This window comes from Neodiprion virginianus, chromosome 3 (genome assembly GCF_021901495.1).
Source record: "Neodiprion virginianus isolate iyNeoVirg1 chromosome 3, iyNeoVirg1.1, whole genome shotgun sequence".
Classification (NCBI taxonomy): domain Eukaryota; kingdom Metazoa; phylum Arthropoda; class Insecta; order Hymenoptera; family Diprionidae; genus Neodiprion; species Neodiprion virginianus.
In genome coordinates, this window is record NC_060879.1 from 572,445 (window position 1) to 599,517 (window position 27,073).

General features: G+C 39.1%; 3 protein-coding genes and 1 non-coding gene across 8 annotated transcripts; 1 reads left to right on the forward strand and 3 right to left on the reverse strand.

The window, feature by feature from the left end:
* Positions 1 to 1,465: 1,465 nt before the first annotated feature.
* On the forward strand, positions 1,466 to 3,528 carry LOC124300889 (uncharacterized). Its single transcript, XM_046755364.1, has 3 exons — positions 1,466 to 1,520; positions 1,794 to 2,320; positions 3,445 to 3,528. The coding sequence occupies exons 1-3, from the start codon at positions 1,466 to 1,468 to the stop codon at positions 3,526 to 3,528; spliced, it is 666 nt and encodes a 221-aa protein (XP_046611320.1).
* LOC124300147 (glycerol-3-phosphate acyltransferase 1, mitochondrial) lies at positions 2,357 to 19,459 on the reverse strand. 5 transcript variants are annotated; one of them, XM_046753849.1, is made up of 13 exons: positions 19,286 to 19,459; positions 11,987 to 12,108; positions 9,839 to 10,020; positions 6,835 to 6,990; positions 6,330 to 6,724; positions 5,621 to 6,044; positions 5,373 to 5,538; positions 5,107 to 5,291; positions 4,811 to 4,997; positions 4,473 to 4,696; positions 4,284 to 4,394; positions 4,013 to 4,205; positions 2,357 to 3,918 (listed from the first exon to the last, which is right to left on the reverse strand). In XM_046753849.1, exons 2-13 carry the CDS (start codon positions 12,096 to 12,098, stop codon positions 3,731 to 3,733), a joined length of 2,523 nt encoding a protein of 840 aa, XP_046609805.1. In that variant the 5' UTR covers positions 12,099 to 12,108; positions 19,286 to 19,459; the 3' UTR covers positions 2,357 to 3,730. The 5 variants fall into 5 exon arrangements, with proteins under 5 accessions (XP_046609805.1, XP_046609804.1, XP_046609806.1 ...); XM_046753848.1 differs by lacking the exon at positions 19,286 to 19,459 and adding an exon at positions 17,876 to 18,614; XM_046753850.1 differs by lacking the exons at positions 9,839 to 10,020; positions 11,987 to 12,108; positions 19,286 to 19,459 and adding an exon at positions 7,819 to 8,126.
* A 2,905-nt stretch (positions 19,460 to 22,364) lies between these two features.
* Positions 22,365 to 26,251, reverse strand: LOC124300538 (V-type proton ATPase subunit B). Its single transcript, XM_046754757.1, has 4 exons — positions 26,091 to 26,251; positions 24,719 to 25,185; positions 23,955 to 24,620; positions 22,365 to 23,879 (listed from the first exon to the last, which is right to left on the reverse strand). Exons 1-4 carry the CDS (start codon positions 26,179 to 26,181, stop codon positions 23,613 to 23,615), a joined length of 1,491 nt encoding a protein of 496 aa, XP_046610713.1. The 5' UTR covers positions 26,182 to 26,251; the 3' UTR covers positions 22,365 to 23,612.
* Positions 26,252 to 26,690: 439 nt separating this feature from the next.
* Positions 26,691 to 26,762, reverse strand: Trnae-uuc (transfer RNA glutamic acid (anticodon UUC)). The gene has a single exon. It is a non-coding gene; the product is annotated as a tRNA-Glu (tRNA).
* Positions 26,763 to 27,073: the final 311 nt, after the last annotated feature.

A 27,073-nucleotide genomic window follows, 5' to 3' on the forward strand; every position in this document is an offset into this window, starting at 1 on the left:
CCTACCATCCGCGCAATTATTGCGGACCTCCAACAACAAAGAATACTATAAGACTTGGTGTGTTCACGAGGACATTACAGTTTGAAAAAGAAACTAACCTTCGACCCGGAATGATGCCAGAAAAATTTGAAAATTGCTGGATCAATGTCAGCTTCAACATTTGGGAACCTTTCATCTATCCACCAGAGGTGCATGAAAAAGGCCAGCAGTTTGGCATTGAGCTTATCTTGATCCAAATGATTTACGATAAAATTGGATTGAAAATTAATGGTAATTATCACCCCCTGAACACGACAAAAGAGCTGAGTGAAGCCTGGGCGGGCAGCTGGAGCCCCTTACGTTCGGATATCGAAAAATACGACATTACGCCACCATACTTTGAGGTACTTTTCATTTCCCTCCCATCGAATCCCTTATTTCTCATCCAATTCGGGTAGGTATGTACATAAATTCGGGTGGTCTTTAAAAAGGTAATTTTTGATTTACGACCGGCTCACCCCCCAAATCGGTTTCGACTACTTCAAAAATAATTCCCTAATTTTTTCATTAATTTTTTCCCTAACACCAACCCGTGCCTGTAAGAAGGTGGATTTCCCCATTCAACACTTTCAGGGGCACATTAAATCCACCGAACGAATTTTCATAAAATTTGGTAGTTTCTTGGGTTGCTGATTACGAATCTGAACTCGAAATCAGAAAATTGAAAATGGCGAATTCAATATTGTGCACCAAAATCCAAAACTCACTCGATTTTAGGTGAGATTCAGTACTCCAGGACTTTTGAGCTCGCTGATTATGAATCTGAACTTGAGATTACAAAATTCAAAATGGTGGACCAAAATCCCAAATATCAGTTGATGTTGCCATATTGGATACATCATTTTAAATTTTGTAATTTCAAATATAGATTCGTAATCAGCGACTTCAAGAGTCCTTGAGTACTGAATGTCACCTAAAATCAAGTGAGTTTTTGAATTACGGTTCTCCGTGTTGTATCTGCCGTTTTGAATTATCAAATTTTGGGTTCAGATGCGTAGTTATTCAAAAAAGACGTTTTTAAGGGCCCACCCTACATAGTAGTAAATATTTCGAAGAATTACAGTCAACCGACTCACCGCGAGAAGAGATAATTCTCCCTTAAACTTTTCACTTTTGTCTGGGACAGGATGATTTGGTCTGGAACGTTCCTCGAGAGGGTGAAAAGTCCAGCTTTACTGTTTTGGCAGATGGATTTTCTCTGGCACTTTGGGTATTGTCGTTCGCAGGAATGTGCACAGTGGCAATTACAATGAAGTTAGCTGGACACCGTCATTGGACTCTTCATGTGTGGGGAAGTTTTCTGGAGCAGGCTGATTACAAGGTGCCGAAAAAGATTCGCGGAATCTGGAGCTGCTGGCTACTTCTGTGCCTACATTTGTCCACTGCTTACAAAACTGCTCTATTCGGGCGTCTGGCTAATCCTGTGATGAAAGCACAGATAAACAGCCAGGAAGAACTCGTTGATACAGATTTGAAACTTGGTAATGAAACGATATTGTCAAGCACTCAGGTCGCGTGACATTTCGTTTATGTGAAGTCGAATCGAAGCAACCGCGATGAATGACGTGTGTCAAAGCAAGTCAAAAATTCTGTTCTAAATGGAAAAACGCTCGTCTTCCGTAGTTGAGTTTAATATGACTGAGCGACAACACAAAGTAATATTTTCTCCATTGTCAGGAATAAATTTAAACGAGTCATAATTACAGTCTTGGACCTTCTTGTCAATCCCAAATCAACATTGATGTATGTTCAAGGAATGCTGGCTGCCGCTGAGCCATACTTTGACAAAGAAGACAAGATCCAAAAGAAAATACTGGAGCGATACGTCCCTTGCAAGTCCATAACGGAGTGCTACAAGGAAATTCCCACAGGCATGGCGGTCGCAACTAACAAAATGCGTGTCCACTATTTGAACGGGTTGAAGGATGTGGCGACTTCGGTGGTGGAGAATGTGCGTCAGCTGCCACCCACTTTGACATATCAAGTGTCAATGCAGTATGTCAAAGGTCACGCAGCAGTGCCAGTCTTCAACAAATTCGTGCAGTTCGTAATGCAGTCAGGCTTTGCTGAACTATTGACGAGAAATGCTGAAACTACACAGGCAAAAATTAATATGCGCAGATTCAATTTCGACAGGGACCCAAGTGTATCGTTAAATAATGTCAAAGGGGGGTTTTACCTGTTGCTCATTGGCTCAACTCTGGCCGGATTATTGTTCATCTGTGAGATGATCCAACAATCGATACGGGAAAAAACTTCAAGAAACCTTTTGAAAAAGAAAGTAAACGATAAAAGCAAAAAAAAAAAAACAAGTAGGTATGCTAACATCGCGAACATGCAATAGTTCGATAATGTATAAATTTATTTTAACCTTTTCAACGTTGTGAAATATATATGTATAACAAAACTTAATTAGTTATTAACATTACGATAATATGTATAAACTTTTGTTTCGCAATAGTAATATTGTATTCAACAATTAACAATATGCGTGGTTTTTACGGTTAATTATAATATCGTGCTGACTATATTACAACTATATTAGATACCTCAGATCTTATCACAATATTGTTTTATTTTTTCAACCGCATTTTTGAATATGCTTCGAGAATATTTCATCCTTCTTGACACAGGAAATTATTCATCCCACTTATAAAGTTAAAAGAAATCGATAGATACAGTATACATGGCATACCTATACGTACATACGTGAGTCACAAAAGAAGGAAGACTGAAAGAATCGTCACCATTACGATTCACTGTTCACAAGTCATTAATCACTTTTTTGCACATTCTGTTAGTTTCGCGCAGAGTAATAATTTAGGAAAAATTCAACGGTATTTAAAGCTGCACTAATCTTTTTGTTAAATGAACATAAAGCAGTTCAATATGTCCGCAACGGTGTCATAACTAATATTTATAAAATATCGTGTGACTAACTGCAAGTGATTTATCCAAGTGTACTCGTTCCGTTGATTAATGGACCCGAGATAAAGTATTGTGTGCGTGCGTTACAGTTTACACTTTATTGCAAAAGGTACTTATAAGTTAAGCAGGCCTATGGACAGCCTTCCTGCTTGTTATAAGATTTGCACGTGTTGTGTATCAAAATTCGATGTCCAACTCCTGCGTGAGCGATGAAGAAAGTGAAAAATGACAAATCGAATGTTTTTCCATTTTCTTCAAGACACAAAAAAGAAAAGTAACATCATATCCAGTTTAATGTCGAACATTATTTTTTGACGCTGCCAATACCGACGTGTCTGATTGTAAGGTACATTAACCTTGCATCTTGTACAGTAAATAAATGTTTGACGATTGCAGCATAGTCGAAAACAAAATTTAAAGACCCCATATGACGTAACTATGAAATAAATAGTAGTCTAACATTCCTTACGATTATAGAGTGACCCCGTCTCTGGATTCAAGTACACAGCGGAGTGTAAAAAACTGATCACTCAGTCAGTTCAATTGAAATCTTACAATTAGGCAAGATTTTATATCATCCTGATGTAAGTCTTTCAATACGGAAATTTGCGTTACGCAGAAAGGTGATCAAATCTTTATAATCCACTGTACATAACTTAGCAGGGACAGAGTGAAACTGTGAGGTCGTATTTGCTATATTAGAGAGAATAATAAAATTACAACGCTTATCGTATCGTATTATCACCAAATGTTCAATTATTAACTAATCAATGTTTCTAGTCCACTTGAAAGTTGCGATACTCTCGTATATTTGGTTAGCTGCCTTGTCGTTGTCGTATTCTTCCTTAAGATAATAAATTTTAACATTCTCTTGAGGATGGCATTCCAGTACCTCCCACTTTTCAAATAGTTTAAATGAATTCTTTATCGGATCAACGCACAGACTTTCACCTAAAAAATTCAAGCAATTCAATTCATTTATTATTCTTATCAGTCATTTCCATCATTTCATTCTAAGGATCAATAACATTATACCGTTCATTACCGTAATTGACTATACCACGATCCAGGCCTGTCTTAATTTCAGCCAATACTTCGTACAGAAGGTCTCTTTCAGTTAAAGACCTTCCAACCAATTTTCGTAATGCAAAAGCACTCATGGTGTACGTATCAACAAAGGGACGTAATAACGTGTGGAGAAACTCCATTCGCCTCGAGCATTCAGTGTCTAAATTTAGCTGAAAATAATTCAACAGTTGCATATAAGATAATTGTTTTTCACTCGTTCCTATTGCTCAACAAAACAACAGACTCACCTTATATTCAATTTTTTTGGTTCTATTAGTCACAGCATATTCTTCATCAGAGCTATCATCTAGATTCCGGGCGTATCTTCTGCTCCATAGTTCCTCCTCTGTGTAAGCTTCCTGAATTGATGAATAGGTACTTGAAAAAAATTGATATCACAGCGATATAACTATTTAGGATCAAATTAGTAGGCTCACCTCTTTCAATGTAATTATACTCGTTGTGGTTAGGTTGTTGATCGTTTCTATGAGGAGAGTTTCTAAATCTTGACAAGGTCGACAGAATATAAATTCATACTTTAGTATGTCGCAAACTTTCAAAGCCTTTTCCAATAAAGTATCTTGAAATACCGTTATATTGTTATTAGCTATTGCCTGAGGGTCGTTGATCTGGGAATGTAAGCTCCCATACAGCGCGGTAACTGAAAATAATAAGCAGGAGTTTGAAACTTTCATTTCAATTGATTCTATTCTTTGTACAATCCATTATAACAATACATCTTAAACACTTCGATATCACTTGTTATCTCACTCACCGACTACGCTGTCAAGGACGTAATGCACAAGCATGCTGTTACTGTAATATGACAATTCGATGACGTTCGGTAGAATGGAGACAGGCCTGATTGCAACGATAACTTCATTTCTGATGGCCTGACCTTCTACCGTGTCCGTTACCTCTTGTCTCTGTTGTTTGACAAGGCCAGGTCCAAGTATATCGAGCTGCGAGATAAAAATTTCCAATTGATCAATAACTGTAGCATACCGATCAATTTCCACGGAATTATTTACGAGTTTCTATACTTATTTCACTGGTAGTTCAAGAACTCACCGCGTGATTAATGATGTCGATGCTTTCTCCGCAAAATGCAATATTTCTCTGACTCCATTCCAGCTCCTGCCTAATAGAGTCAAAAGATTCTACTAGCCTGTCCAAAGTACATCCATCTCTAAATTTGTTCAATAGCAAAAACGCGACGACGTTAGTGGACATTATAGGTGTCGACTTGGCACAATCTGTCAACACCAATGGGACTTGTTAGAATCAGATACTTTGCTTATGACAATTCGTACATCAAAGTTTAGACTGTCACCCACCATGAATAACATGTTTCGCGATACAGTCGACAAGCTGACGATATTCTTCAGAAACAACGTCGGTACCATAGAGAGATGAACTGGATACGGTAGACTTTAACGGCCTTGATGCTGCGGACTGCACCGTCAATTTATTTTGCTGTGCTTGCAAAGACTTGAGCATTTCCTGATTACAAACAATAAATACACGTTAATACTGCGAACCTATAGGCTAAAGTGTTCCGAGTTTTGGCAGCTCACGTTCTTACCCTCAATGAAAACGGCTGGCTGAAGTCTACTTTGACTATTCCATAGTTTCCCATCAGAGTTGACCACAAAGCGCTAATAGCTGTGCCAAAGGTTTCCATTTTCTTTGGTTGACCTAGCTGCTCCCTGACAAAGTTCCCGTCCACCAGTCGCTCATAGTTCATAGATACCGGCACAATTAACGCATCGTCGATAGTTCCATCCATATAAGCATCGAGTATAACACTCAGAATTCCAACCTTTGGCATGCAAGGTTTACCCGTTCGCGTACGACCTCCTTCGATAAAGAATTCAATGTTGTGACCGGCTCTGAGACTCTCGACAAGGTATGTGTGAAGTACCGCACGATACAGCATGTCTTTACGTCCGAGGACCGGATCGATCCTCCTCTTTATGTAAAAGGCTCCCAGGCCGCTCAGAAGCCATCTATTTTAGAGCAAGAAAAATGTGCATCCATAAAAAAAAAAAAGGGGGAAACATTGGACCAATGTTGAATTACACAAATATCGCCGAATTTACCTTTAAAACTTTCTGCGACAAAGAAGCGTGCAAGGGAAACAAAACAAAGAGGATCGTTAGGATTGACAATGAGAAGGAACGTTCTAATTTAGGTAGGTGGAGGATATTCTCACACATTTCGACGACGAATGAAAGGGCAATAGTAAATAATACTTATTTGATCTGAGAATACAATGCATCTCGATATCTCACCCAAAGAACGGTATCTTCAAATTATCCCCAGCAGCGATGAGCGGATTTCTGATGTCATTGCTGAGTAGAATGAAACTAATCATAACATAATCGAGGTGACTTCTATGAAGAGGTAAAAATATCAGTGGTAAGCCGCAGTCGTTTGCTTTCTTCAGCATATCTATTTGGATCGGTTGTACGACGGCAGACTGAATGAAGCACGGCAAGACTTTGTAAAGGGTCCATGCGGTTAACCTGAGCAACGCGTCGCTCAAACTACTCTGCATTTGCGCAAGTATCGTCCTAGCTCTCTCCTCCGCTTTGGCCAAGGCCTCCAGTACGGTAACTCCATCATCCTTGACCGATTCATCAGCTGCCTGCTTTATCGCTTCTTTTAATCTTTCATCGGTAAGTACCTGATGACAATTCAAATTTTGTATTCCTATTCCTGTGCGTTTAATTTGCAATCATTTCATCATGAATGCTGAGAAAAATTAGAAAAAATCAAAGAACAAATTAAACTTACAGTCTGCGTTACTCTGGGATAATCGTATTTCTTGAAGGCATAAACATTCGCTATGTGACAGAAGATTTTCGAGACTAGACTGGGCCCAGGATCGACTAGCAATATGTTTGTGCCGGTAGTTTGATAGTGTTTCTGTGCACTGCTGACCAATGTATTCTGAAACACAGTTGACGATCATTACTGTTGGTCTGACGGCACAGGTTGGAGGACCCCCTATAATTCTATACTCGTCAATTAGAGAAGAATACGAGGCAGCTGTGAAACGTATTCATTCATTCGCTCATTCAGTGAGTAAGTCAGTCAGTCAGTCATTCATTTACTCATTCATTCATTTATTCACTTACTTGCACGAATGCAAACACACACACACACAACTTGTATCACTCTACTAGTGATTTGAGGGGTTGGTAATTGAATTAGGTCCTCGTCCTCGCGCGTCCCGTTTACTTCGGCTATACAAGGTGTTAATGTTAACTCTGGCCAGAATTCTAGGAGGTATAGGGGCTGCCAAGACAAGTATTTTAAGGTAACACACCCATGGTCGGAGACTCATCCCAAGGCCTGTAGAAGGCTTTGAAGGATTTGGTACCACGCAGTTGTTCGTAGTGTAATGAATCGTACGTGATCACATTGGACCCAACGTTTTATTCACAATCGTTCGTAGACAGCGGTACAAAGTTCTTGGAAAACGTGATAAGCTTTAAAACCAAACATTTTCTTATAGTTCGGAATGTGTAGTTTTACATCTTCAGCCGTATATTTCCCAGTCGGTGTTCAAAGTGTTCACCACCTTCAACTTTTTCAAATTCTACTTACAAGCAGCACCGGAAATTGTTTCGTCAGTTTTTTTATCGTCAAGTTTACACACCCTAGAAGTCTGTTCAGAGTTAACGTTAACTTGACTCCCTGTAGTTTAAATTACGCGGGCACTGGTTACGATGATACGTGATGATCATCACACCGAACAACATTATTTCTACTCACTCTTTCCGGATAGCCGTGTACGACGACAATACGGAGCCAGCGTGAACAGCGTGACATAAAATTCTTCGATTCATCGTGCATAATTTGTGCGGATAATTTGCCAATTTCATAACGATAATTAATGCCGGTGGAAAACCCGAGTATTCAGAGACATGCTCTCGATGCTTCGACGTCTCCTCGGCAGCAGCACTTTTGGGAACCGATTCACACCACACGAAGGAGTTACTGTTTATTTTTAAACGCGTCCCATCCTCCTATCCCAAATAAAACCAGTTCGGATTGGTCAAGTTAAAGCGAGAGTAAGTGACGCGAGTTTAACGCGACGGTGCGGTGAAAACTTTTCACCGCATTTATCGTCTTTATTCCCCCGTATTCCGTTTTACGATTTTCACGTTCGCGTTGGTTACATTATACGCGTACCTATTTGGCACATACGACATATGGCCTTAAGGTGTCTCGACGTTTCGTAATAACAATCGTACGAAACTTACGTAACGCGTGTCCCGCTGCAAAATGTCATGAAATTCGTGAATGCGAGAAATTTGTGTGTAAGGTACAATCAAGGGGGTCACATTTCATGAAATTCGCAGAATCTTTGAATTAATATTTTCAAATTTCACAGCTGTATTACACGCATGGACTCTGATTCAAATATTACAGATATATACAGTTTAATTTTAGAGAATCGATCAGAGAGGCGGCGGGGAATCTGCAGAGCTAATCTCACCGCGAAAGGTGCGCCTCGACTCCGAGCCTCGTGACTTGAGAGCCAATAATAACAATAGCAAGAGCCAAATTGCATAACAAATACGCATTAGGTATAAAACGCGAAGCTCTACGGTATAATGTCTGCAGGTATGATATACATATACTACGGAGAAAGTTACAGAGTTCGGATACTCACGAGCAAAGTGTCTCGTCAAGATTTCACGCGTGGGAAGCAAAATTATCTATACCGTATACATGTATCTGTATAAACAACGGTTGGCTCGATAGAAATCATCAAGTTGACACACGGTTTCACGATTATTCTCAGAGATGTCGACAGTCGTTTCGTTTCGTATCACGGTATATTTGTATTATTTATCTTTCTATAAGTGTGCATGTGTGTATAAAATACGTGTGTTAATACACGCTCATGCATTGCGTGCGACGGGTAATTTGAACCGATTATTATCAGCGACAACGCAGGAGAGGCCGCTAATCCTAATTGTCAATTACGCAGACTTCAATTACGCCTTTTTTTCCTTCAATTTATTCTAGGTACGCTGCAGTTTACAACAACTCGTCGAATCAACGGCTACTTTAGACCTTTGTTCTACGTTGAAACGTTCGTTGGCGATGTAATTTCGGTTTCTTCGTAAGCTCTGCTGAATTTTACGTACAGTAGAACGTCGATCATCCGAACCATGGTTTGATTTATCCGATCGTCGGTTCAAAAAGTAAATTTTTAGTGCGAAATATAGGTTGTTGCTGGCTGAAAAATATGGAGCAGCCATTCGTTAATTGACAATAGACGATTATATAAAACGAAAGTAATAAAGTAAGCGTTCGGTGTTTGAAAGAGGATTAATATGTACTTAGATGTATAATACGGCCTGTTTGTAGATTTAAATTTGTGCTGTACATATCGTTATACCTTAAGATAAAAATTGCATTTCGGTTATCCGAACCAGGCTCGGTTCCAATTAATTCGAATAATCGAGGTTCTGGCTACAGTGATTCTAAGACGGATGATTTTTCGACTAATGTTTGTAACTCCGTGGTGTCTGGTAAAAAATCCGTAACAAATTCAAGGAGATTTCCAGAACATTTCAGCAAAAGCGCGATTCGAGGCGGCAATGTACTTTATAAAAACAGTTCATCGGTGAACAAGAATAAATGAACATTATTCGCAGTAAACCTTAAATGTAGAATATTTCCAGGACTTTTTAAGGACGAGAGAAAATTCAAGGACATTTCTAGGACCACTGGACGCCGTTAACTAAAACCGAGGGACATATGGACGAGTGCTACTGACCGTTGAAGAAGGGTTGCACTGTCCGCAGCAGCGATTCAGAAACGGTACAATTTGGGGCGGAGGTGTCGGCGCTACGGGTTCAGACTCCTTGATCCTGTAGAGATTATTGTCCCGGACTTTCCTCGCCTGTTCTCTACTCTGAGTTTTCCTCTTCTGATATTGTTGACCGGCTCTTCGCAGTCCTGGAAGAAAAATTATTTTAAGGAACGTTGTTGCGTGTTACGATTATAGGAAACGTTTCATCTAGAGTCGTGTGAAAAATAATACGCACAGTATCTGTTCCTGATTTTATAAATGTTTTTTTTCTGTAAGGTGTTGCCAGAACAATTTGTGACAAAAATATTGAAGAAAAGAATTTTCGTAAAACCTGGAGGAAGTAGGAAAATACTCAAAGGTCGCTATCAATTAATCTAATATTTTCTAGTTACTTTTGTGTGTACGCCTTACAGATTTATTTACATTTATATATTAGTTTATATCGTGCTCCACTTAATCATCGTTCTTGAATATCGGTACTACAAACGAAAAGGGGACATTAAGGTGATGTGATACTCCTCTTTCGGTAAGCAAAAACTGTTATCCAAACTCCGAGACGGTCAGTCTTTCAGATGAAAGACGAGAACAGCCAACAGCGGAATTTTTAGACGCAGTTCGCTGTTGATTGGTAAACGATTAATTGGACTACGAAACGAAAAAAAAAAAAACTAAATGTAAAAACAAATTAAAAATGTTTCAATAATTGATAGCGACCTCTAAATATTTTCCTAGCTCTGCGGGTTTTTGATTTTTTTTTCAAGATTTCTCACTAACTTTCGAGTAGCACAGTAAAAAAAAAAAAAAAAATATTTAAGTAATGAGCTACCCAACAGCTTATTTATTAATCATAGATTACAGTTTGGCTTTTCGATTTTAAGATAATCATTGGAGAGTTTTTCATTTGAAAAACCTAGAGAACGTGTAGTATACGAATTAACGTTAGTGACATCGACGATATTCACTAATAGCTCGTAGGAATTGTGATAAACGTCGCAGCTTTAACTCCTCCCCGACGACTATTAAGAGACGAACTTGAACCACTGCACCCGCCTGACCCAATATCAACACGAGGTTGATGTTAGTAACGTTATCGTAACGAAACATTGGTGAAAAACTCAATAGTTTTTGTTATTTTTTCAATGATTTTGAAGGAAATAAGATTGTAAAATTTCAGTATGTATTGTTTTATTACGATTTACCGAATTTCAAACAGTTCCAAAATCGCGAAAAAACGATTTTTTTCCTCAGCATGAATCGTTATGAAAACGTTACTAATTCCAAGATGATCAACTCAAAACGTGACACGTTATACGCACACGTAGTGTGGACGCGGGAATGATTTTTTTTTCTCTACTATTACAGCATCAATTTGAAACTGCTGAGAGGCGAGATATATATATATATATAATACAGCCTCGCCAATGAAGAAACCGAAATTGTTGAACTCTGATCGAAGATTATAATTTAACGTTTCATGTTTTCAACTTTTTTACCTTCAAATTATATCGCATCATTGATAACGATCGTCCGACTCTCGGTACTATGACCTACATATAATATCGATCGCATGGATTAGATCTATAAATCCAATATGTACATCGACTAAGTTTTTGATTTCATATTTTATACGTATGCATTTCTATAGGAACACGCGTTTGCCTCGTGATCGATAAATGCTGCCGTGTAGGAGATCAAATTTGTATATCTCATGTGCAATTCCAGCGGCCCGCAATTAGAGTGTAAATTATCTTTTTCAGTTTTTATCAAGTGCAGAATGCAGCTACCGTAAATATCTTTTGACCTTAAATAACTCTTCAAAGGGTAGATTTGTCATAGAATGATAACAGACCTTTTTTGAAGAGCGTTCGATTCCTTACAAATTACTTTCCGGTCTTATCAGTACACCAATGAGTTAACGAGTTATACAATTCCAAAGTTAAGAAAAAAAATTTCTCATCTTATTTAAATGGGAAATAGAAAATCGCAGTGAGACACCTACATATTAATATTGAGAGATGAAACTTGGACAGCATCTTATTTCGTCATTTGAAACAAAAAATAAATAGTCGTATCTTTTGATACGGTCTAACGTACGTGATTGTGAAAACTTACCATCGTAGGAGAGTCGCGAGCCGGAATCCAACGTTTCGGTCGTTGCCATTTCAGTCCGTGCTTCCCATTGCGCGTAAACCTCCTGGAGTCGCGTAGACAGTACGTCGACCATATTGTTAGCTCTGGAACAAATAAGGAGAAACATTTAAACGCGATCAACGATTGTACCGGGAGTAAATCAAATCATTTATTTTTTTTTTTTTTTTTTTCGTGGAGGGTGTAAGAGAGAAATTTCATCAGGCTGAAGTTTGTAACGATATTGTAACGATTCGATCTTTGGAAAAAGTCGTTGTTTTGCAACTTTAGGATTACTTGAAATTTAGTAAACTGTTGTTAATACAGCCTCACCGAACTCAGATTTAGTAAATTTAACTTATATCAACCAACATACGCGCCATGCCACCATTTTGATATTAATTTCAATGAAATGATTCCAAAATGTTCTTGAACATATAAATAATAAAGCCCTGAAACTCAAATTGCTCCAAGTGTTTCCATTTTCTTGGAAAAAGAGAAGAAAAAAAATCCTTACAATACCTATGATTTTATACCGTCCAAACTGTACCCCCTCCCCCAACGCTATACTAACTCCTGCTTTCTACTTACATCAATTCAATAAACCTTAGCGAAGGTCCGTGACTGTAATACGTATGACAAATATACCTGAATGATGTGGGTGCGATAATGTTCGCCAAGGTTTACTGACCCCTACGTATATACTATACGGCCGTCCAGCTGATGGGTGGGAACGAACACCATAATAAACCAACGCAAGACACTTTTGGCAGTGCAGATAATATATGTCCGGGATGAAAGTAGTGCGACAAATAGCACAGACTAAATTTTAAAGGATATAAGACCAGAACGCTAGTCTACAACGAAGAACCAGGAAGAGAGAGAAAGAAAGGCGAAATGGACAGGAGATAAAGGAAGTCAGGGGAAAATATTTTATGCAGATTTTACATCCGTGTGGTGAATGTATGCCGTACATATTTTACATATACATATATTTTACATATATATATTCTCTTTTTGGGAGTCAAATCTACATCAATTACGCTACATCTATCCAAGCATATTGTAACTCTTACTACATTGGTTCTGTAACTCTTATTATCGGATTTGTAAGTCTTGCCACATTAGCTGTAGATTTAACTCGAAAAACGTGCTGTCCATGTATTCACCACAGAAGATGTATGATCTGTAATATGTATTGTTCTTTCCGTTCAAGAGACGAGCGAACTGCTCAAGAAGGCTGTTGCAGGAAGGAAACAACATGGACTGGGAGGTGCATCACCGCGATTTCGAAGAGAGTAGACTCCGGTGGTATACCTACAAGCTGTGGGTTATATGTACCGTTTGTTCAGAGTGGCGTGATCCACTCACTTCTCGTCGTCGATCGACCAGCGCATTCAGTCATTCGCGTATCTAGCAAGGAACGTATATATCTCCGATTTGATTTCATTTGTAATAAATTATAGTAGACTAAAAATTAAGCCAAATGTATTTTTTTTTATCTGCCCTTAAACATTTTAATGGGGTGAAACCGTCCTCCAAAGATAGGCATGTCAAGGGGCGATTTGGCAGTTTCATCCACAAGAACATAATATTTTTTAACCAATCCGACTGGAAAAGTTTTCTCACAACGCGAAATGAAAAATGTCATTTTATCAATTAAAAGAAAAACTGCTAAATCGCCCCTTGACGTGCCTTACTTCGAACGGTGGTTTCACACCCTTCGAGTATTTAACGGCAGATAAAAAAAGATACGTGTCGTTTAGTTTTTGGTCTACTACAACACATCACAAACGAAATAAAATCGAAGAGATCGACCTGGGATACCTTCCTTGTAAGAATCCAAGCGCGTGTACGCAAATCGACGGCGTTTTTCCATCATTTTGTATAATTCAGTGCGACGAAGCCGTTTCGGCAACAATTGAAGATAAATACAAAGGGATATGTTCCGACTTAGAAAACAATTTATAAGCGTGTACAATGATCAAAGCGATATTATTTGATATACGCCTGTTTAGATTCTCAAAAATAATGAGAGATCCGTGATTTCTTCTCCTTTCTGATACGACGAAACGCGTTGATCGTACAAAATTAATTGCTGTCATTAATTCATTTGTTATCACTCTTTGCGGAACATAGTCCTCAAGTGGGGGAATAAAAAATATATTAAATATCAACGATCGAACGCTCGTTAGCTTGGAGCGATAAGTAAGAGAGAAGCAACACGTGTCTTGCACGAGACGAACGAGCAAAGTGCACCACCACTAATGATAATGCACATATTACAAATATACGCGACTGCGTAAACGTGTTGGAATTGTCACGTGATTTATGGAAAATTTGTCGACGACAGAAGGGGGGAGGAGAGCAAAACAAAACGCACTGACATCTGACTTAACTTTTTACTATCGCTGCTACTCGTAATGATGATGACGATAATGATGATGGTGTGATCTTATAAAGGTTGCTTGGCTTTTATTGGATTGTTATACATCGTCTTTTTTTTCATCTCCCTTTTCTCCGATCGTGGAAGAACATGATGGTTCGTGAAGCTCGATATGAGTTTAACCCTTTATTCAGGGGGTTTTTGGGGTCACTGATTACGAATCTGAAATCAACGAACCAAAATTTTAAATTTGATTAATTGCTAATTTGATTTGTTTTCGGGGTCGCTGATTGGATTCGCCATATTGTATTTTCAAAATCCAACTTCAGATTCGTAATCAGCGACCCGAAAAACCTTTGAACAGAGTTTTTTCTCCGGATTCGATCGAATTTGAAATTTCCGTCACCCATACTGGATGTGTCAACTTGAATTTTTAAAATCCGATTTCAGACTCGTAATCAACGAACCGAAAAACTTATAATTTATGTAAAACATGTATGCGTTTAGAGGGATAACTTTTTCGGATATGAATTATTCCTTCAATTTTCACCATTTTTTTCACTCAATTTGTCTCGAACAATAATAATTAACATTAAATCGCAACAATTATTCTCGAGCATTGAAAACCTATTAGTATATTATCAGAAATAGCAAAAAATGACAAAGGAATATGTTGAAAGGTTCTCTAAACATATACTAAAAAAAAAAAAAAAAAAAAAAAATGCATACCAAATAGATAGTAAAAATACTTACAACTGTGAGTCAAAAGGTTAATGTCAAACAAATGATCTCTCAAATTATCAATTGCATGTTATACACCTGAATACCATTATGTTTACAAAAATTTCAATAGGTAGGAAGCAATAATCGGTATACAAATAGGTATGCGCATGTATGTGTACATACGTAGATGGGTAAAGATAAATTTCACCAGGTAATCATTTTTGTTGCGAGAGATTATGAGGTATGCATTAAGCATAAGGTGCGGAGCTTACGCAGTCGGCATTCGTGAAATGCATTACAAAGATAAATGAAAATATCGATAACAATAATATCGAAGATAATGTTCATCGAATTTATAAACTCCGCGATGTGACTTACAGGCTCGGTTCATAATATCATATAGACACGGCAATTAGGAAAATTAAACGTGCACGCGGTTAGTAAGATAATACGGAGCCCCGAAATGTCCGCGTTCATGCCTTTGGTATAATTCAACACTCATCGAATGTGTTTATTGTACACAGTTCGAAGTTTCGAGAAGCAGGAAATCGATGGCTTTGCGAAACACTTTCGTTTACATAAATAATACGTGTACATGCAGTGGTGTGTGCGTTCGTCTATGCATGTATACACTATAGTCTTGCAATAGTTTCGCGAAGAAAATGAAAGTTCCATTTCTTATGTACGGTTTACTATATTTATGTCAGCACATTTCTTCGCTTGTGAACGACGCACCGTACAATAACACATTTGTTGCATACATGACACGGAGTAAATATACGTTTGGAATGATCGAAGGATGGTTAAAATTGAAATTTCGGCCAGGAGGAAATACATATAATTACTTTTAACCAAATGCGGTGAAACCGACATGGAAACTATTTTTTACCCGTACATGTATATATTATATACATATACATGTTGTATAATTTAATATTTCCTGCAATGCAATGCAAACTAATATTGGCGACCGCAAGAAGTGATATGCGATCGCTTAGCTCAAGTCGTTCGTTGTACATCGAAGCTGTTTACATCTATATCCGAAGGCTTCGCGACCAATTTATTGTGTAATTTATTGTTTGTTTACGCAATCATGCCCCCCCCCCCATCCGATAACACCCGAGTCCTCAAGCACCGATTACTTTTTCGTTAAGGTCATGATGAAAAAAAAAAAGTCAAAAACCAAAAACATGTAATAACAAATCTAAGCAACCTCGTACATATTGTTTAATTAAAAATCAATTGTGCGTCGCACGCATGCAAGTTCGTATTGTACGGATTATCGTGTTTCAACAATGCGCGACATGTCCTGTCGATATAACTTTGCGATACAACAACAACAACAACAACAACAATAATAATAATAATAATACGGATCTTCAAACCATAAATAAATTGCATCAAAGAAATCGGATGCGCTTCGTCTCTCTGCAGTAATGCGGTGGATACAATTTTGACATCACGCGTTATTATACCTAATTGCGTACAAGAACGCGATAAAGGGGAATGATAGCCGCATGTATTTGGAGCGACCCGATGCTGCGCTATCTCGTCAAATTTTCACCGAATGCCAGTTTTTGTTAATCGAAAAAAAGAAATGTAACACTCCAGTAAGACGCAATGATCGAAAGGTCAGAAAGGTTTCGTGCAGTATAATATATGGGTATAATAAAATATGCGCTGCTCCTAATTATTGAATTATGTCATTTTTAAACCGATACTTAATTGGTTTTTTACTCTCCAAGATAAATTCCAAAGACGATTGACGTATATTCAAGGCGAGGAATAAAAGGAGAAAAGTTACAACTATGTGTGAACCTTTACCTCAGAACGACGAAGGAGAAGATTAGTAAAATAAAGGAAAGCAGTTTCGAGTACGTGGAGATAAATAAACGTTGTAAATCTAATTCGAGTGGCTGGCACACCGCATCGATGTGATTGGCTTAATGGGAAAAGAGCAGGGAACGACGATTGCAGTCAGTTTATACAATAGATTATGCAGCGTATCTACAGAGGAGTAGACACCGCGGCGATATAGGAACAACAACGATGAAAAATTCTAATTAGATCTAGGTCTTCTTCCGCTGTCAGCAATTTGCCTATTTCATTATGTCATCATCACCCGCCACTGCAGTGTTAATAAGATTATACAACAGCAAGATGTCGCAAACGATGTTCGACGATTTAATTGTCCGTGAAAAATACTACATCATAATAAAGCTGTCCATCAAGCACGTTATTTCTTCGTCGTTGGCTTTGTCTTAGATTATGTATATATATATTATAAATTATTTTCATGGACGATGAAAAATTTATCTCACATGAAGCGAGTATGTTTTACGCGTTTTTTCATGCGTGTTTTCCGTACAAAAAGTATCAGTTTTCTACGGCGGTAAAGTGAGTCTGCTAGTGCGCATACGTTGAAGAGTTAAAATTGGTATTTTCTGTACTGCGTGCATGCGCAGTCGTGAATAAATCTGACATTACGCGATTCTCACCTAAATTTCGTGCGTCGTGAAAAAACTCGCATAATTCTTTTGCGATGTAAAGAATCGTGTGGAACAAGGAGGCAACGGTTTTTTCGACTCGCGTGTTTGCAATATTCGTCCTGGACTCACCTACGACTCGTATTGCAAATTTACGCTCGGCCCGAAAAGATCGAATTTACTTCCTTGTTGCACAATATACTATTCCTGTGGTGAATTTTTAATTTCCGTTTCAAACGAAAGGCCAATCGATCAATTAATCGAATGGCCCAAACTCACCTCCAGTTGAATATGTAGTAGAGAGCTCCACAGAACAAAAAGAGCTCGACTAAACCGTCCATGGTAACCTGATGTTTTCAATGCTGCAGTTCCTCACACATTACAAATGAAAATGAGATTTTGGTGGTCTTTATACTTCTGCAGAACTGATAAGGACTCGCAATCGGACTCGCAATAAGAGCCCGGCGACAATCTTTCGACCTTACGCGCAGATACACAGATATTGGTGACGATGATTGACTGGCTGCGAGAGATCGAATTGATTTGAGAGAGCGGTTAGCGACGTACCCCGAATTCAAAGGTTAAACAAAAGAAAGTGGAAAAGGGACACTGGCTTCAAATATCGACGAATCTTTGAAAATAATCAGTTGAGGATTATTATTGATCCTGCTGATCTCGGTGCAGGTGAACGATTCGTCTTATCACTCTTATTATTCTCTCATCAATAATAATATCCATACTTCTCTGCAGCCGCGATATCTAGATCACGTTTCGTCTCGCTATCAATCGATTGTACGAATATCACCAAGAGAATGTATCGGAAAAACGTAAGGAAGGTGAGGTGGATGGACGTTCTTCACGTGTTCGAAAGGCCAGCTCGCGCTAATAACACGTCGGCAAGCTTTCGGGAGTTCAACGATCCGCGAAGCGTTCGTTCCGACGGTCTGATCACGACTAAGCAAGGGATCGAGGAACTCTCCGCACTCAACTCTGCACGGCGAGGAATCGCGAAGAACAACGCTGGCAGGTGGCCCAGAGCGATCAAGACGACTGGTCGATACGATGCGTCCAAGATCGAGAACGCGTGCGAAACGGTGGGGATGGTATGCACGTAAATAAAACGTGTACGTGCAAGTATTTTGTATTTACACAGAAAGGGGGACTCGCCGCTTCGTGCTGTAGAGAGAAGCACGTTTTGCGGCGAGATTGTCACTCCGTGAATCTCTCCATCGAAATTGAGCGTCTCTCTGTGCCTCTCGTCTCAAATTTCAAACGTCCGAAACGACCGCGATCGAGGCACAAGGCCATTGTCGAATAATAACGAAATGAGAACAGCCGTGATGTGTTTAGCATCTAGGTATAGGCTATGTACTCATCGGTCCTCGAGAGATTGGCGAAATGAAATGGTGATGATGCAACGCTTCGACAACCCTCGACTCAACGTCGTCGGGACGACCGCTTGAATCTATCTGTCGTTTTTCTCAGTTGACTTTGGTCTTAGTTATAATTAATTTTCAAGCCAACTCTAGTCGGCGGTTGGAGATATTTGATACAGATGCTCTCCTTTGTCTTCTCTTTAATCTTTCTCGCGCTCGATTGATGGAAAGCGTGATAAGTACATATAACCATAACCTCGACGAGATTTTGCTACAAACGTACAGACGCTAGGTGTGATTTCTGTATACTTACGCTTCCAGAGTCCGTTTGTCTGACTTTCGCACGAATGCAACAGGCAACTTATCCCCACCACTTCAGTTTTCACGTCTTCCGATGACTTATTAACCGCGGCCTGGTTCGTAATCACGCGATTGTACTAACGCATGTTCTCGCCGCTGCTACGTACTCATGCGTGACACGACTGATTAAATTCGTTGATCGTCAGAAAAGGCGGCAGATGAATTTAATAGTTCCCCGAAACTGCCAGCAGAGTGCAGCACTTTTCAGGTTAATTGGTCAATTTAACTTCAATTTTGCGCGGTAAAAGAATTGAACAGCGAATTACCGACACACATAAAACGGCCGGTCACATGCATCCTCTGCCGCTAGTATATGTACTCAACTCCAAATGACATATTAACAACGTAAATTTTTTGTCTTCATTTATCTCGCAAGTTGGAAAAACATGAAGAATCTGACGTGCCGAGCAAATACTAAATGATATCCTTATTAACCGGCATGCACTCTGCTTACCTTGTCATCAAACTGGCACAAACTATTGTCTAGAATTGGCTTTCTTTAATAGGATATGGTTTCTCAACGCTTCCGTTTTACATTAATCCCGGTTAGATGTATGAAATTTCTTCGCGATAAAATTCATGACCAAGAATTCATCATAGGTAAGAGATGCGTGTCGCGACTGGATTCTTTCGATACTTGTGCACGGAATTAAATTTTTTTCTGTAACGAAAAAAAATCTGTGCAGTTGGTATGCTGCGAACAGTGACCAGAAGTTGTCTGTTCTTGCAGTTTCGAATCTAACGCCGGGGGTGCGAACGTTCCGCAGTTTCAGTTACACCAAATTTACCATAAAAATCATACCATATTTCATCTTCACGGTTTTATATTGAATACATGCTGACCTAAGTGATTCACATGGCGATTTTAGGTGACTGGAAAGATAATTGTGAGTAATATTCGTTATTTTAATGTACAAGTCGGTCGAAAAAAATTACGTTAGGATGGCCGTTGCCCGTATGCATATTTCATTCGATATTTACTCATGTTGTAAATATGTTGTACAGAACTGAGATCAGAATATTTTACCACAATTTAGAGGAAAATTTGTCGGTAGTAGCTAAAGTGCATTCAATTGGCATTCATCATCACTGCTTTGTGTAAACTACCAACGTCTTACTTCGTGGTCAACGGATTTTAGCGGGATTCGTAACGTATAAGATGGGGTTCGGGTAAAAACAACTGACAATCGGTAGAAGTTTTTCCTTCTTGCCGCTAATTTAACAGTCGAGTCTTGCCGTGCCGTTATCGTATGGTTGTTATTTGCCATTATTGAAGTGAAAGAAATGTGAAAAGTAGCCGCGAATAATCTGTTTTTTACATTTGCAATTTGTCGCGTGCAGGGATACAGGCCGCAGAGGTATGAATATAGCAATCAACCAGCACGGCGAAGTCGTTTAGACTATGAAAAATTCACCGCGTCAATGTCCATTCGCTGCGAGTTAAACTCAGGTAACATTCGAAATCATTTACACAAGTCCCAATTCTCTGTACTCGATCGTTTAATCAAAATGTAGTCTCGATGAATCCTAACAAGTGCTTCGCGTATTCTAGAAAGCAGATTTATTCAATTTGCGGGGTGAAAAATTATCGTGACTTTTCCATTGGTGATATTCTTTGCCATTTATTCAGTGCTCTCCACAGGAATATAAAATTTGTTGAGTGTTTTCCACAGGAATATAAAATTTGTTCAGTGTTTTCCACAGGAATATAAAATTTGTTGAGTGTTTTCCACAGGAATATAAAATTTATTCAGTGTTCTCCACAGGAATATAATATTTGGTGAGTGTTTTCCACAGGAATATAAAATTTGTTCAGTGTTTTCCACAGGAATATAAAATTTATTCAGTGTTCTCCACAGGAATATAAAATTTGTTGAGTGTTTTCCACAGGAATATAAAATTTGTTCAGTGTTTTCCACAGGAATATAAAATTTATTCAGTGTTCTCCACAAGAATATAAAATTTGTTGAGTGTTTTCCACAGGAATATAAAATTTATTCAGTGTTCTCCACAGGAATATAAAATTTGTTGAGTGTTTTCCACAGGAATATAAAATTTATTCAGTGTTCTCCACAGGAATATAAAATTTTTTGAGTGTTTTCCACAGGAATATAAAATTTATTCAGTGTTCTCCACAGGAATATAAAATTTGTTGAGTGTTTTCCACAGGAATATAAAATTTATTCAGTGTTCTCCACAGGAATATAAAATTTGTTGAGTGTTTTCCACAGGAATATAAAATTTGTTGAGTGTTTTCCACAGGAATATAAAATTTATTCAGTGTTCTCCATAGGAATATAAAATTAGTTCAGTGTTCTCCACACGAATATAAAATTTATTAAGTGTCTTCCATGGAAATATAAAATTTGTTCAGTATTCTCCAGAAGAATATCTAATTTACAACAGAAAGGATGCACTTCGGATGGTGAGGCTGGACCGATTGTCAAGTTGCAGCATGGGTGAGTCGCATGAATTTAAAATCACTCATTATTTCTGGCTGTTAGCTATTTGAAAATGTTCAGTTGTACCACGATGAAAGTATTCCAAACTCACACTTGTAACTTAGTCACTCATGTTAACTACAGGTTAGCATGAGATAGCAAACATTTTTAAGCGTTTCAAATGTTGGCCAAATTCGATTGGGCCACTTTTAAACTTGGATTGGTAATTAATTTTATTGAAAAATTAATGACCTGTTGATTTGAAACAATTTTACAATCAACTAGCCAGCCGAGAAGCAAAAGTCTCAGTATGCGCGTACTAAGATGATTAAAACATAAACACTGTTTCTGTTGCATTTTTTCCGAATTAACCAACATTTTATATTCTATTCCGTTGACACAAATTCTAACACTCAACTTTACATCAAATAGGATTAATTACTGAACTCATATTTTGTGTAATTGATGGCAATCTATGTAATTAGTTTCGAACTAGCATCCGAATATGCTTACAATGTAGTAGTCGTAAAAGCATCCCGTTACGTGACATACCAAATACGTGGGTTAGGGCAATAAATGACTTCCTTTACATTCGTCATTAACACAATGGTTTTTTTTTATTGTTTAATTATAATCTCCGTGATACAGATATTCACAACATAGTTAAATTTTTCTCTCAAAGAAAATGTGTTTCCATTTAGCGCAAGTTTAGTAACCAAGTTTTAAAATATAAACCAGCAGTCAGGGTTATCGGAGAATCGAACTTCTATGATGCAGCTTCACATATTATTTGTAAAGAACAGTTTCTTTTGTTCATCGATTTTTACGGTCTTATTGGAATGTAGGGACAATTTTATGCCATTTATAAGACATTGATTCAAAGTGAACTGGATTAGTTAACAATTTTTTACAATACTGAATACACAATATATTACAATTTACACGACCCTTTAATAGACTGTATACTTTATCCCATCGCGTGAAGATAATTGTGAGTTTGTAGAGTTCACTAGCTCGGCATGGAGGAATACGTCGAAACCATGATTTTGTGCGTAGCTTTATACTTTATCGGACGATAAAACACGTTTGGCCTTGGTGTAAGCTGCTTTGATTTCTCAGTAATCCCCAAATTCAAGCGTCGTCTTGGTACTTTTCCTTCCTGAATTAATAACTTCGAACATGGGACGCTTTCGTTGAAAGTATTCAATGGATGATTTTCACTTTCAGTTTAACGTGCTAATATAGCTCTAATACCTATGCCTAGAATGAATTATGTACGATTTATCTACGGCCCTAAATTTAATAGTAAAACATATATGTATATTTTAATATTATGACAGAAGAAAACATTTACAATATTGTCTTATCTCGCGTGGCTAGATTTATTTTATTTTTTTAATTCATCAAATCGGCCATCAGTTTATTCATTTCATTATTTCAAATTTCTTTAATTTTTAAATTATCTGCTCATCTCTCTGTTAATGTTCAAGGTACCGGACTAGGTATATACCTTTTGAATTGCTTAGGATCTCGAAACAAAGTTGATGGTATTAGATTATTGAATACGAATTGAAACCGCAAACCGTAATCGTTTTACCACTGTGACGGACGTGTTTGATACACGAAAAAAAATCGTAAGGATCTTAGTAATACTTTCGATAATCAATAGGTAGCGCTTTAGTGTAGCAGCTGTTTTAGTATATTACATGATATATAACACAGACCTTTTGGTACGTTACAACCGATTTCGCTATTTGTCGATCTTTGTATGTATATGTGACATTTAATTGGCCCGTAAAAGATGTTGTCGGCCAATTAAACAACAGTTACTTTATACGCTTAATGGCGAGAGTCTCTGGGGTAGAATTCTGCCAGTGTGGAAGCTGGGATACGCTTCAGCATCTCCTTGGGGAATATACGAAGCAACTGCCAGCCAATGTCAAGCGATTCGAATACCGTACGATTTTCGTAGCTGCCCTGAGAGATGAAGTTCTTCTCAAACTTGCCAAGGAACTCAAGGTACAGGAGATCATCAGGGGTCAAAGCCTCCTCACCGACGACAGCCTTCATGGCCTGGACATCCTTACCGATGGCATAGCAAGCGTACTGTAATGAAAACAAACGATGAATTGAGCTTAATCCTCACTGAGAAGCTACCGATTAAACCTGTGAAAAACTTACCAGCTGGTTGGAAACGTCGGAGTGATCCTTTCGGGTCATGCCTTCGCCAATGGCGGACTTCATGAGACGGGAAAGTGACGGGAGTACGTTGATGGGTGGGTAGATCTGCCTGTTGTGAAGCTGACGATCTACGTAAATCTGTCCCTCGGTGATGTAACCGGTCAAGTCAGGAATAGGGTGAGTAATGTCGTCGTTGGGCATAGTAAGAATAGGAATCTGGGTAATGGATCCGTTGCGTCCCTCTACACGTCCGGCACGTTCGTATATGGTGGCCAAATCGGTGTACATGTAACCAGGGAAACCACGTCGTCCGGGTACCTCTTCACGGGCAGCTGAAACCTCTCGCAAAGCTTCGGCGTAGGAAGACATGTCAGTTAGAATAACCAGGACGTGTTTTTCGCATTGGTAAGCAAGGAATTCGGCGGCGGTAAGAGCCAGACGAGGAGTGATGATACGCTCGATGGTCGGGTCGTTGGCTAAATTCAAGAACAAGCACACGTTTTCCATGGAACCGTTTTCCTCGAAATCTTGCTTGAAGAAACGTGCCGTCTCCATGTTGACACCCATAGCGGCGAAGACAATGGCAAAGTTATCCTCGTGAGAGTCGAGCACAGATTTTCCAGGCAATTTCACAAGACCAGCTTGACGACAAATTTGAGCGGCGATCTGTTCGAGGGAAAATATGAATTCGGTTGTTTAGTATTTTGGTAAAATAAATACAGCTGCGAATGGAATACTCGGAAGAAAAAAACACTCAGCCTTACTTCGTTGTGCGGCAGACCTGCTGCGGAGAAAATTGGAATCTTTTGACCACGAGCGATAGAATTCATTACATCGATGGCGGATAAACCAGTTTGGATCATCTCCTCTGGATAGATACGGGACCAGGGATTGATGGGCTGTCCCTGAATGTCAAGGAAGTCCTCGGCGAGAATCGGGGGTCCCTTGTCGATGGGCTTTCCTGAGCCGTTGAATACACGACCCAACATGTCCTCAGAGACGGGGGTACGGAGAATATCACCGGTGAATTCACAGAGCGTGTTCTTGGCGTCGATTCCGGAGGTACCCTCGAACACCTGTACGACAGCTTTCGATCCCGAGACCTCAAGGACCTGTCCAGATCGCAGGGATCCATCGGCAAGCCTCAGCTGCACAATTTCAGCAAACTTGGGGAACTTCACCTCGTCCAAGATTACCAGTGGACCGTTCACACCGGATACGGTTTTGTACGCTGAAAATTAATGGAACGGATCGTTTAACGTCGGTATTAATATCATGACGTGTACTCTTGTCTGTAATTTCTCATTGAGTTAGTACAGCTAATTTCCGAGAAGTCGGCGAAATATGTACCCACGATTTGGAAAATATTACGAGATACGCGGTAAACTTTACCATTCGTGAAAATATATTACCTAAACAAATCGCGTCACGTGAGAGCGTGCTACCACAGCCATACGCCACTAGAGGGTTACGCCCACTTATCTCGCCACTTTTTCGTTACACAAATGAAACGATTATTCCAAGTTGAAGCGAGACATTCAGGGATCGCGGAAAAAAATAATGTCTAGGATACCCCGCCTCGGGATCGCAAATATCAGTCATTCTCGAATCGTTTGACGCGTAAACGCGTGAACGCAACTTTCGAACGATTTTGCAACGCGTGCGGCTATAACGTCCCCTGAAGAGTTGACGATTTTTTCTTTCTTTCACGATGAATGGGACGCAGAATTTCGAACGACCGAGTAGCTTGATCGAGCAACGATCTGCGTATATAACTGCGTTTGATAACTTGGGGAGAAGGCGAAGAGTTAGGATTACTACAGTTGAGAGAATCGTCGTCTGCAATCGAGTCACATGACGTTCGCGTAATAGCGAGAACGACTACAGAGTAAGAGAGTGAGCGATTTGTCCGTGGAGTATTTTTGTTTCCGTAAATTATTTTCTTCCAGCTCGTACAACGAGTCGAGTCGGTCGTTTAGTCGAATAAGCAAACTTCGACGAGATCAGCTGACCCCTGTAACAGGCATTGATTCGGGCCCGAGGTACTACGCCCACTTCGGAGAGCCGTCTTGTCCGTCTGATTATCGGCTATTCAGAGTATATATTTTGGATAAAAATTATTCTCGATGTACTTACTGAGCCGCGGCTGAGAGATAAAGTCCCTCGAAACAGCGAGAACGTGTTCCTGGAGGGCTTGGCGAGCCCCAAGAGTGTTGGAGTACGACATCGTCACGATTTGTCAGGCTCAATGCTCACTCTGCAAGTCGGCTGAACAGCAGAAATCACCTACCCGACTCGCACCGCGGCTAACTCGGGCACGTGCGATCACGTGACCCGAGTATCCCTTCGTACTGATCAACATAACTACTTTTTACCAACGATATTGGAGCTAATAGCACTTAACGACGGAGTTTTGGTAGCCGAAAATTTGAGCTTTCATTAAATAGAAGCATTCAAAGAGTGGGACATGACGGAACTGTTTCTTCATTGATTCACCTTGATCCCTTAGCAGCTCTCTATACTACTCTACCGATTTCGATTACGTGATTCAAATTGTCGTTTGATCGTCGCGTGGATTAATTGCGATAATTTCGAGAGAGTAATATAATTTTTGTGGTTTTTTCTATTCAAACGGGAGTAAACACCGGATGATACTTTGGCAGTTACGTGCATCGCATAAATCTATGAAATTCGAAGATCAGTAGCAAAGCCGTTGTTAGGACGAACAAAAAAAATTTCCCATACCGGGAATCGAACCCGAGCCTCCTGGGTGAAAGCCAGGTATCCTAGCCACTAGACCATATGGGAGAGATGTCTACGAGTTGGGTTTTGGCACACTTCAAATAGTATTATATATTTATTGCGTAACAATCCGATTTAAGGCTGATTTAGGGCTGATTGAAGTTGGACTGCATATCTTCTGCGCATCTTATTGCAGCCCACTAATGGACTATTTCCACATTTGAAAGCGAGGCTGACATCAGATGCTTGAGTGCAGAATGTTTTGAGATACTTTACGGTAGAATTTTGCGTGGTAAAAATAATGTCAGGTAAACAAATATACGGTCTTATTGCAATACTGTCTGTGTTGACTCGTTCGGTAATTATTGTTATCATAT